Source organism: Watersipora subatra, chromosome 8 (genome assembly GCF_963576615.1).
Source record: "Watersipora subatra chromosome 8, tzWatSuba1.1, whole genome shotgun sequence".
Classification (NCBI taxonomy): domain Eukaryota; kingdom Metazoa; phylum Bryozoa; class Gymnolaemata; order Cheilostomatida; family Watersiporidae; genus Watersipora; species Watersipora subatra.
Window position 1 is genome coordinate 40,585,737 of NC_088715.1, and position 13,718 is coordinate 40,599,454.

The 13,718-nt window shown below is 36.7% G+C and overlaps 1 protein-coding gene across 1 annotated transcript in view; it reads right to left on the bottom strand.

Moving 5' to 3' along the window:
* Positions 1-13,718, bottom strand: part of LOC137401470 (NEDD4-binding protein 1-like) — a 39,793-nt gene that overhangs the window by 3,614 nt on the left and 22,461 nt on the right. The window contains exons 11-16 of the mRNA XM_068087824.1: positions 12,909-13,049; positions 10,881-10,983; positions 10,308-10,442; positions 4,854-5,133; positions 2,164-2,298; positions 644-760 (exon numbers count right to left, since the gene is read on the bottom strand). Of these exons, the coding sequence (XP_067943925.1) occupies positions 644-760; positions 2,164-2,298; positions 4,854-5,133; positions 10,308-10,442; positions 10,881-10,983; positions 12,909-13,049 (911 nt within the window). The remainder of the gene's footprint in view (positions 1-643; positions 761-2,163; positions 2,299-4,853; positions 5,134-10,307; positions 10,443-10,880; positions 10,984-12,908; positions 13,050-13,718) is intronic.

Consider the following 13,718-nt stretch of genomic DNA (forward strand, 5'->3'; position numbering starts at 1 on the left):
GATCCACCACTGTAATCCACCACCGAACTCCACCACCGCAATCCACCACCACACTTCACCACCGCACTTCACCACCGAACTCCACCACTGCACTTCACCACTGTAATCCACCACTGTAATCTACCACTAATCCACCACTGTGATCTACCACTGTAATCCACCACTGTAATCCACCACTGCAATCCACCACTGTAATCCACCACTGTAATCCACCATGCACAATTTTAGTGTTTAAACTTTAAAGAATCATCCCATTATTACAGGTTATGTTGTTATCATAGACTATGTTGCTACCACAGGCTATGTTGTTATCATAGACTATGTTGTTATCATAGACTATGTTGCTACCACAGGTTATGTTGTTATCATAGACTATGTTGTTATCATAGACTATGTTGCTACCACAGGTTATGTTGTTATCATAGACTATGTTGTTATCATAGACTATGTTGCTACCACAGGTTATGTTGTTATCATAGACTATGTTGTTATCATAGACTATGTTGCTACCACAGGCTACGTTGCAACGACAGGTTATGTTGCTACCAAAGACTATGTTGCTACCACAGGCTATGTTGCTACCACAGGTTATGCTGCGGAGCCGATAGCAATGATTTAGCTCATATGTGTACGATCAGCCAACCTGTCATCATATGGCACTATCTTTTTCCCTCCAGGCATCGTCTTACAGGGAGAAAAAACTAAGTACTGCGAAGTCTCCATTTGATCTAGAAGTTGCGGGTCTTTTGTCATTCTGTCACTAAAATAAGAGTCAACGGCCCCGGTCAAAAACAATATCCACAAAAAGGCTTGAATAGGATTCCAAGACATTCGCTGCAACAAAACTAGGTTTGATATTGAACATACAAATACAGTGGTCCACCGCCATACAATTACAGTGGACTCCCGCCATACAATTACAGTTGACACCTCCCATACGATTACAGCGGACCCTGCCATACAATTACTGTTGACCCCTGCCATACGACTACTAAAAATCCCTAGTTTTAATAACAAGCAGTTCACAACCAACAGACAGTTATTTGTTACTTGTGAGCGTAGGTGGTGAATCAGAAAAACTAAAAACATGTTTTCCATTTGTACTATCACATTTTAGGTGACTTTTTTAGAGAATGGAGACGGATTAATTTGTATTTAGTTATTTTATATAGGAAGAATTGATTTGAGATACTAGTGAATTGACATACATGCTCGTATGTCAAAGTATGAGCTATTTAGATGTTAAATGAAGATGATTGTGTTGAGTTAAGCTGTGATTTATATTTTTCAATTTCAGACAAGGGAAAAGAAACAAAATTGGTGCAGAAACGCCGAACACTAGGTGTACATAGTCCTGCTATTACCATATATCCTCTCACATAACCTGAGTTTAAAACAAACACATTAACCAAACTTAGGGGTCCCTGGCACCTACGGGCCCGTACTAGTAGTCCCTAGCACCTACGGGCCCGTACTAATAGTTCTAGGGGCTACTAGCAAAGTAGAAGAATTTTACCGTTGTTAATAAAAATGAGAACATAACAATAACGATTATCATTTACCTTAATTATCTTCAGTAACCTTTGGCTGAGATAGGTGCATACGGGGTGTTACAATTTATTGAAGAAGCTATGTACGAATTTGTATAAATTCACTGTTTTAATACTATTTTTTTCATGGTCAGCTTATATGCGAGGATATACAGTAATTATTCCGAGTAGTGCAATTGTATCTCATGTATTGTTTATGTTTTTTAGTGCTTTGGTATTTATAAAATACTATTTTAAAACCTGAGCAACTGAAAACCAGTCTGATTTTGACGACACAATATTCATCTCCTAGTCAGCTTAGGCAAATAATCATGTAATGATTCGATCAGGTTACTCATCTTTAGATGTTTTAATAAAAAATATCTGATAGTCAATAGCCGATAATCAATATCTGATAATCAATATTTGACAATCCATAACTGATAATCAATAACATAATCACCGATAATCAATCAAGGAGCTCAGAGAACTAAATTTTGCTCCACAGTCATTCAGGGACGCATTAGGGTCAAAGGTTGGTTTATCTCGAACAATAACCTTATATATTTGATCAACTTGTACAAAATTATCTCCCAAAACACGAAAGGATGCCTCTACATCTAAATATACATACCTTCGTCTAAAGTTGGGCACGATTGCTTTGATATTCTCAGAAGTAGCGCCATACGTACTTCGTAAATAGTTGATAGCCAAAAGGATTCCCTGTGATGAGAAGAACTTTTCATGCCCATAGAATTTCTTACCGTGACTAAAAAGTGCAATATAAAAATTACCTTCAACCGAACGGAGTAAAGATTTACCCAAAACACAAGCTGCTATGGTGTACTGCAAACAAGCTGCTATGATGTACTACAAACAAGCTGCTATGGAGTAGTACTGCTACTTCGTGCTGCTACTAGTGCTGCACAAAGCTCGGTAGTGCAAACAAGCTGCTATAGTGTACTGCAAACAAGCTGCTATAGTGTACTGCAAACAAGCTGCTATAGTGTACTGCAAACAAGCTGCTATAGTGTACTGCAAACAAGTTGCTATAGTGTACTGCAAACAAGCTGCTATAGTGTACTGCAAACAAGCTGCTATAGTGTACTGCAAACAAGCTGCTGTGACAGACATCACTTGAAATGCAGTGTAACCTCTACTTATTTAATTAATGCGTTTCAAAAGCCGTTTTGTAAGTAGAACATTTCAAAAGTACGAGCCTATCTATATATATATCTATAATTCTCAATGTTAGTGCGTGTGTGTTTCTGTTAGTGTATGTCCAGCTATAGCTATTAAAATCTAGGATTAAAAGCTCACTGCTTGCTGTATTTGAACTCACGGTGATTACAACCCCAACCTTCCAATCCAGGGGCTTAACCACTGAGCTATACAGACCTTATAAATATGTTTCACTTATCATATAGTGTGCACTGTACGCACATGCATGCAGCGCAAAAGTGCACACCTAATGTGCACTTTTGATTATTAATTTATCTTACCTTTTGCATATGTTATTTTTAGAAACTGTTTAAAAACTAATTTTTGCTGCCATTACTTATTTTTATAATTTGTAACTTTTGTCAAATTTGATCAAATGTGGGTTACACTTCTACTTCTGAGTTTTCATGAGGCTTGATTGCTAAATCGGTAAAGGGAAACATTTTTTACGCGGTCAATTGTATTATCTCGAGTAGGAATAGCCTCTACATTCTCTCTCTGTTCGGTCAGACAAAGTACCAGACAAAGACAGTCTGATATCTCATTTTTATATTTGTACCATTATCGAGAGGCACCAGTATCAAGAGGTACCAGTATCGTCGTATTCGAAGTTTCGATGGATAGTGTCTGCTAGAACAGTAGCCTTGTTTTATATATATATACACACACACACACCACATACATACACACACACACACACACACACACACACCACATACATACACACGCACACACACACCACATACACACACACACACCACATACATACACACACAACACATACACACACACAACACACACACACCACATACATACACACACCACATACATACACACACACCACACACACACACCACATACATACACACACACCACATACACACACACACACCACATACACACACACCACACCCACCACATACACACACACCACACCCACCACATACACACACACCACACACAGACACACACTTCTATGCAAAAATTATTATTATTAATACAACATATTCAGGATTTTTATTTTGTTTTCTCAGTTTGTATTAATTGCATCATTACCAAATCATCTTTTAATGTAATCGTAGCAAAACAGACTTAATTTAGCTATTGCATGCTTACTTCACATTTACATTTAAACACTTTAATAGTTGGTTTATGTTGTTTCTTAATTTATTTGACCTGCACAAAACATTTGCCTCATAATATGAAGTTTGAAAGTTACAGTTGTTTGACAAAGTTTGAAAACCTTTACAGTTGTTTTATTTTTTCTCTTAATTAATTTAAACTGCACAAAACATTTTTCTTATGATATGAAGTTTGAAAGCCAGAAAGGTAATTGTTGTTATATGTTAAAAGAAATAAAATGTTCTGGGCAAACACTCTTATTACCCGAGCAATGCCGGGCATTCATCTAGCTATGTCATAAAAATGCCCTAATCCATTCAAAGCCTTCATAAAACTCGTCTAACATTTACATAAATAAAAAGACATGCAATGGTAAAAATCTGAACTGAAAATAGTTAAAAATATATTACTACAAAATAAGTAGAAAAACTATGCATGGAAAAGAAATTACAAATAAAAACTTGGAACAGTTTGACGAGCAAAGACCGCACAAAGTGGGATGACGACGGTCAAAAGAGATGGGTGTTGTATTGTTGTTTTAGTTTTTTTCATTCAGATTAAATGTTTTTAAGAACGTAAGTATGAAGACGTATTTACATAAAACTGAAAAACTATGCCATTACACAGAACACACAAAACTTTAATTGCTAGAAACAAGAATCGTCGTACTTTGTATGTACACTCCAAATCGTACAACAAACGAAAATGAACCACTTATCATTCACTGACCTTCGATAGCCAATGAAACTGAGTGAGATGTGCCATTACCACGAGAAGCAACTGGGCAAGATACGACACAAACAAAACGGACCCAAATATGAAAGGTCAAAGGTCATCCAGACTTTTGGTATTTAGAAATATATTTCTAAAGACCAAGCAATATTTTCTTTTGAAAAATTGACTTTTGTAACTAAAAAACTCATATGTAGAGTTTTTCATAAGTAGAGGTTTCACTGTAGTACAAGATTATTAATAACATACGCAAAAGCAATATTTGATCCGTCGAGCACAACCATTCGGGTTTGAAGAGGTGGCTTGTTGGGTAGTTCCGGAGGAAGTGACTCAAATTGCTGCTGGACTGGAGGCTGCTGATTAAGTTGTGGTCTGTACTGACCAGCTCCCATCATCTCTGCGGGATGAGCTGGTCTCTGGCCAATAATTGCCGGATTGTAGTTGGGCATAGAGAGCTGATTATACGTAACTGGAGGGTTCACTGGCTGGCTATTGTATGGCATTCGCTGAGCTTGTGAATGAGATGGTCCTAAACAGAGGGAAAATCCAACTATTGCAGCATACTCGGGTGGAGAAAAGTATATAACTCTCATATTTTAATTAATTTTGAATATCTTATGATACATATGATAAAAGGCTTGCTATGTTTGTCAAAAATGATTCACTACACTCGGAAATCACCGATTGCTCAGCACTGAAAGGAGTTCAAAGGAAGGAATTTTGATGGAATTCAAACAAGGTTTCGCAAGGCTCCTTGTTGCTGCAGTGAACAAGGCTGATGATTGTGAGAAATGATAATAATTATGTTAAAAATAAAATGAGAATAAAATAGGTTTGAATGCACCGTTACTAATTACTCAGTAAAAAGACAATAATTCCAGAATAATTTAGCTATATAACCTGCTGTGTCATCAAATGTAAAAAGCAAAATTCTTTGTTATCATAGTTACAGACCACATTTTAAATTAGTTAAAATATCAATGACTTTATTTTATGGCAGTTCAAGGGTTAAGTAAACAGATTCCATTGCATATAAATCAAAATGTAAAATGTTTCAAGTTACCCAATTTTTCTGGGTTTTTACCAAGATTTTCCCAGTGATAATTACAGCTCTGAAAATATTCATCGACACTGCTTGTATGGATACAAATATTTATCGACACTGCTTGTATGGGTACAAATATTTATCGACACTGCTTGTATGGATACAAATATTTATCGACACTGCTTGTATGGATACAAATATTTATCGACACTGCTTGTATGGGTACAAATATTTATCGACACTGCTTGTATGGGTACAAATATTTATCGATACTGCTTGTATGGATACAAATATTTATCGACACTGCTTGTATGGGTACAAATATTTATCGACACTGCTTGTATGGGTACAAAAAATTTATCGACACTGCTTGTATGGGTACAAATATTTATCGACACTGCTTGCATGGGTACAAATATTTATCGACACTGCTTGTATGGATACAAATATTTATCGACACTGCTTGTATGGGTACAAATATTTATCGACACTGCTTGCATGGATACAAATATTTATCGACACTGCTTGCATGGGTACAAATATTTATCGACACTGCTTGTATGGGTACAAATATTTATCGACACTGCTTGTATGGGTACAAATATTTATCGACACTGCTTGTATGGGTACAAATATTTATCGACACTGCTTGTATGGGTACAAATATTTATCGACACTGCTTGCATGGGTACAAATATTTATTGACACTGCTTGTATGGATACAAATATTTATCGACACTGCTTGCATGGGTACAAATATTTATCGACACTGCTTGTATGGGTACAAATATTTATTGACATTGCTTGTATGGATACAAATATTTATCGACACTGCTTGCATGGGTACAAATATTTATCGACACTGCTTGTATGGGTACAAATATTTATTGACACTGCTTGTATGGATACAAATGTTTATCGACACCGCTTGCATGGGTACAAATATTTATCGACACTGCTTGCATGGGTACAAATATTTATCAACACTGCTTGTATGGGTACAAATATTTATTGACACTGCTTGTATGGATACAAATGTTTATCGACACTACTTGCATGGGTACAAATATTTATCGAGACTGCTTGTATGGGTACAAATATTTATCGACACTGCTTGCATGGGTACAAATATTTATCGACACTGCTTGTATGGGTACAAAAAATTTATCGACACTTCTTGTATGGGTACAAATATTTATCGACACTGCTTGTATGGGTACAAATATTTATCGACACTGCTTGTATGGATACAAATATTTATCGACACTGCTTGTATGGGTACAAATATTTATCGACACTGCTTGTATGGGTACAAATATTTATCGACACTGCTTGTATGGATACAAATATTTATCGACACTGCTTGTATGGGTACAAATATTTATCGACACTGCTTGTATGGGTACAAATATTTATCGACACTGCTTGTATGGGTACAAATATTTATCGACACTACTTGTATGGATACAAATATTTATCGACACTGCTTGCATGGGTACAAATATTTATCGACACTGCTTGTATGGGTACAAATATTTATCGACACTGCTTGCATGGGTACAAATATTTATTGACACTGCTTGTATGGATACAAATATTTATCGACACTGCTTGCATGGGTACAAATATTTATCGACACTGCTTGTATGGGTACAAATATTTATCGACACTGCTTGTATGGGTACAAATATTTATCGACACTGCTTGTATGGATACAAATATTTATCGACACTGCTTGTATGGGTACAAATATTTATCGACACTGCTTGTATGGGTACAAATATTTATCAACACTGCTTGTATGGGTACAAATATTTATCGACACTGCTTGTATGGGTACAAATATTTATCGACACTGCTTGTATGAGTACAAATATTTATCGACACTGCTTGTATGGATACAAACATTTATCGACACTGCTTGCATGGGTACAAATATTTATCGACACTGCTTGCATGGGTACAAATATTTATCGACACTGCTTGTATGGGTACAAATATTTATCGACACTGCTTGCATGGGTACAAATATTTATCGACACTGCTTGTATGGGTACAAATATTTATTGGCACTGCTTGTATGGATACAAATATTTATCGACATTGCTTGCATGGGTACAAATATTTATCGACACTGCTTGCATGGGTACAAATATTTATTGACACTGCTTGTATGGATACATATATTTATCGACACTTCTTGTATGGGTACAAATATTTATCGACACTGCTTGTATGGGTACAAATACTTATCGACACTGCTTGTATGGATACAAATATTTATCGACACTGCTTGCATGGGTACAAATATTTATCGACACTGCTTGTATAGGTACAAATGAATACATTGAAGATTAGTGAGTAAGGAGCAACTTTACAGCAAGTTACGAAGAGACTATGAAAGCATATCATGTCAAATAAACAACGAAATCACATGCTATGAGAATACATCACATCGCAGCATGCTTTCCGATGAAGAGTTTTTCACTGGGTTTCCATGCTTCGAATGGATTTAGAGTTGTCCCCTGCCGATGAACTCGCACCCTGCCGTTTCAACGATTTGGAGATACACTTTTTGATTTTCCCAAGACTAGCGATCTAATGTTCAAAACAGTACCTGTTAAAGTAAACTCACTTTCGGTTTGCGGTCACTTTTTAATTCACATTTCGTATGTTTTTAGCACCAATTCAGCCAAGAAACAAGATCAGAATTTTATATATTATTAATAATATTAATATCCCTCTATATTAAAAAACAGCAACAGAATTTTTACTACTTGCTACACAGTTACTATTTCAAAATTCACATGAACGACCATCGCTTTTAGTAAAAACAATTTTTCTATGTTAGAGGATTCAAGCCTAGGAAAAGGTCGGCACCAGCGCAGTGAAAAACTGTACAATCAACAAAAAGCTATATTTCCAAGCAAATTATCTTCCGATTTGACGAATTTGCAGACATCCCATCGTCAATGAGAGATTGGCAACAGCTCAGTGTATAGCGTCAACAAGTTCTGATGGTTTTTGCCTCAAATGCCAAGACAATCAACCTCATCAGAATTATCGAAAAGCTACCAGAATTTTCGATTTCTGACACTACCTTAACATCCGAGCTTTAAGTGTTCCAAAAATGAGCTCGTATCTCAAATCTCCTCAATTGCAAATAAATTACTCTTCTATAAAATAACTAAACAGAAATAAATTAATCAGTTCCAACCCAAAAAAGAAAAACGCCTAAACGTAGGATATCACGATGGAAAAACATGTTTTAATTGCTGTAACTCAACACCTACACTCGCAGAATAACAAGTATCTGTTTAGTGACCTGCAATAAAATGTAACACTATTCTGAACATCCCTGTATGGAGTTTCTACCTTCGAGACAGAAGTAGCAGCTAATGGTGGTGTGAAAGAGACTTGACAGTAACACATTTGGTGCGCTACACTTTTGTGACGCTGGGTAGCACAACATGAACTTTAAATTTAGTTGAATAAATTTTCCTTGTTATCTCAAATTTTTTATATGTTGGGACATGGATACATCAAGGTATGACTGCATAAAGGGGTGGCCACACGAGAGCCGAAATGAACTAAACGACACAAAATGATGTCGGTGTCAGTTGTAAACTGTTCGGCCGAAGATATTTCTGGCCGAAACGAACCATTTCGGTCCTGCTCGTAATTTCGTGGCCAAATCTTATTGGCTGATTAAAATTCTAGCGAGCACGCGTCAAATTTTCTTTACGTGTGTGAGCAAAGTTAAAGATATGGGATGATCTTTTTACTTCATTCATAAAACACCATAAAGCAATTTACGACAAGGCTCACCCGGACTACATCAAAAAATATGGCGTCATTTACAATATTTGGTTTTTCATTTCGAATGAAATGAGAGCACAAAACTATATGGAATTCAGTGGTAAATAAGTAAAATAATTAAGAGACGTCATCCATTGTCATATGACGGTATATTGTAAAAGGATTTTGCTGGGCTTTACTCAGGCACAATGTAGCTTGTGATTGGGTTGCATAAATGTAAGAGAATGGTTGTGGTTTTCTTTCGTGTAGAATAAAAGTAGATATGTAGAAGTAATGTGTCATACTCATCCTAATAAAGAATCGTTGACTGATTTATTTATGTAAAACCATATAATTATGAAAAAGACTGTTTTTGTTTGTTACGTACTCAGCATAGAAAAACATTCAAATGTTAATAAAAAATATAATTTTGGTGATGGGAAGGGTTGGCAAAATCTTTGTATAGAGTGATTTGTTTTAAGCAGCTGAACGATCTTCTGATAAATCTGCTGCGTAATTATAATTAATAATTGTTCCCCAAAGATTTTTTGTTTACAATAGAAATATTTAGCTCAAACACATAAAAACCACAAATGAAACAGTGTCCTGTCTCCATGCATATGGTATCTAGGAAGTAAAGTGACTTCGGATGCCGTGTGACATATGGCTTAGCCGAACCGAACCAACTTCCGAACCGGACTAAACCTAAGTCGGTTCGGCCATCGTGTGACCACGGCTTATGGAAATCTCTGTTGCTGGTAGAATATCTGATAGTGATAGGCAGGTGAGGCGAACAGTAACGGACATATGGAGTGACTGCTGTCAGAAAGCAAATGAAGACTGTTAAACCTAACACTCACCTGCTACTGTTGCCATACTCCCGTTATTTGTCAAAGCATTATAGTGACTGGGTTGTGGATGTACACCCTGTGTATATCGCTCAATGGGCTGTTGGTGTTGAATAAAAGATGATAATGGTGCTGATCGAGGAGAAGCTACATGAAAAATGAAAACATGAATTTAGTTTTGCGGCAAGTACGGCAAAATATGTTCCCATTAAAATCCAACTGGAAAACTTGCCTGGCTTGACACTCTACGTTGTATGGGATTGTTTACGCATTGCGAAGCGAAAACTTTATTTCTTTCTTTTAAATTCTTTACATTATCTGTAATTTATGTTGTAGGAGTGCCTACTGTATATATCTACCCTGATAGTATAAAAATATATAAACATACATACAGATACTATGCACTTGCAAACGTACCTGGAACACTAAGTCTGGCCACAGTCTAAAATATGCCGACAGTGCTGTAAGGTTGAGAAAGGATTGAGACATCCCACTTACCACCAAACCTTTACAAAATTATGCAAGTTATTTTCATTTTCAATTTTTTCCATAAACTAATTTAAATTAGCGAACGGAGATGCATACCAGCAGGAACGGAAGGTACTGTTTTGACACGTTTCTCTGTCGGCATGACCGCTTTAGAAGTCGGGGAGCTCGGTTGTATCTGTCTCTTGTTTATACTCTCCATCTGTCAGAAGTGACAACAGAAAATGAGCTCAGAAAAATGACCAGGAGTAGCAGGTTGTCAAGAGACAGTCATTAATATATGAACAGATTGAATTAAAACTAGAGTCAGAACTTACCATCTCCTCAGGGTAACCATTGCACGCTGATTACCTCCTGTCTGTCTAGACATAGTAGCTGCATCATACTTCAGAATAAGTATTTTCAAGTCAAATGTAAAAACAGCAAGAATTTCCTAAGCGGCTGTGATGACAAAATCCAATGTGTCATGTGACAAAATTCAACCGAGTGACCATAATACCTCAATTCTAAGAAATAAACTTCCTGAAACTCGAACAGTAAATACCTGCTGAATTTCAAAACAAAAAACTCAAAATTTTTCATTGTGTGAAAACGAACATAAAGTTCTTTGGACATTGTAAATGTACTTCTCACAATTTGCATATCGACAAAGGAGATAACTCCAATGTGACAAGAATGACTTCTTGAGCCAAGCAAGAAGTTGGTAATATAGCATGTCACCAGTGCGCTGCCATGGATAAGTGATCCGAGGAGACGCACGGCATGTATGCAAAAATATGATGAAAAGAAAGATGTTTAATTATCTCACACTTTTTTCCCATGCAGATACTGAATAACCCCTCTTAAATTAACCTCTCTTAAATTAAATTGAATAACCCCTCTTCCCTATTAAATCAATTTTGGTGAACTAGGAAACTTCAAGAGAGCTTTAACTGAACTTTTTCATCCTTAACTTCCCTCATTATTTAGGAGCAAATCTTATGAGTGTCACTCAATGGTTTTGTACCAGAATCACAGAGGGAGGAGTAATGTTCATAGAACGCATAATTTTCATTTTGTGATAAAATAAAAAATTAATCCAAGTACAGTCGTACCTTGACATACGAGAGCCCCAAAATATGAGAAAATCGAAATACAAGCAAAATTTCCAGCTAGTTTCTGCCTCCAGACGCGAATCAACTTTGAGATACAAGCTGGTTTTCGATGCGACCACTAAGTGGCTTAGTATAAAAAAAGCCGCCTTCAGTAAAACATCGCTCGGTCTTTCTCATTGAATCAGTTTTAAAAGTTTCAAAAAGGCAAGCTAAAAGTTATAGTGAAAGCGAGACAAAAAGCGACAAACCAGAAAAAAGATACGGTAATACAAAAATTAAAACTAATGCAAAATAAGAGTTAAGATTTGTAAAAGATCAGAACTTAGCTTGAAGTTTGCGTTTAGTAAACTAAATTCATTTAAGTTAAATTTAAAGTTTACGCTATGTTACGTCATAAACATCTAGTGTACCGAAAGCGTCGCTGTTTAGTCTCTTTTAAACCACCGTTAGCCGCTAAGTCTGTCTTGAAATAATTCCATCGTAATATACTGTTTTTAGTTTTTTTTTATAGCATGGGAACGACTTTATTTGTATTTAATTATTTTAAATAGGAGATATTGCATTGAGATACAAGAAAACTGACATACGATCTTAGTCTCAGAACGCATTAAGCTCATATGTAGAGGTGTGACTGTACAACAAACAAGGGGTACTTGAGTACAATATAATAGCAATGATCGATCACGTCATCATACCATTGACACTCCTTGAACCATCAGCGACACTGTGATAAAAACATTAATAAAATTCAGCAATTTTATGCTATCAGGACTGAAAAGAGATCTTCGTGTTTACTGCTGGTACTTTAAAATCACACTAAAAGTTTCTGCGTCTGCAGATTATAAAATTTGTAGGACGCCGTGATATAGTAACAATAAAATTCTCAGCTTCTCTGTGATTCTTGGGTCAGGAATGTAATTTTAATGATAAATTTAAAGGTGAAAGTAAAGACTTGAAACGAGGCTATAAACAAATTGACAGAGTTGAAACTGTCCAAGTGATGACATCGTTGCCCTAATCGGGCGCTACAAACCGCAATGTTTCTTCTAGCTGGGGTGGGTTTAGCCTCCTGTTTAGCGCTGGAGGTAGAAGTAGAAGGTCTTCTATCCCGTATCGCATTCAGGAGTGAGACAAACTTTCTTTCATGCAGCTCAGCCCCACACTCACTCAGTGCCTGTAATCACGATCTACAGTGTGATTGGCTCATCACTAACTGACACTGCAGTGTGATTGGCTCATCACTAACCGACACTGCAGTGTGATTGGCTCATCACTAACTGACACTGCAGTGTGATTGGCTCATCACTAACCGACACTGCAGTGTGATTGGCTCATCACTAACCGACACTGCAGTGTGATTGGCTCATCACTAACCGACACTGCAGTGTGATTGGCTCATCACTAACCGACACTGCAGTGTGATTGGCTCATCACTAACCGACACTGCAGGGTGATTGGCTCATCACTAACCGACACTGCAGGGTGATTGGCTCATCACTAACCGACACTGCAGGGTGATTGGCTCATCACTAACCGACACTGCAGTGTGATTGGCTCATCACTAACCGACACTGCAGGGTGATTGGCTCATCACTAACCGACACTGCAGGGTAATTGGTGCATTTGTGAGTAAGTTAAGCGCAGGCGAATTTTTAAGTTTCTAAACAGATATATCGTGGCTCATTTAAAACGGAAAATGAAAGTTCCAGGATTACCAATTGAGCTTAGCATTGCTTGAAGTGTGCACATTAAATAAGCCGTATATAGTGCGTGGAGCTCTGTCAGTCTGATCTTATAACACTTTCCTTCCACAAAAATTTTTAATGTAACGGAATATCACTCT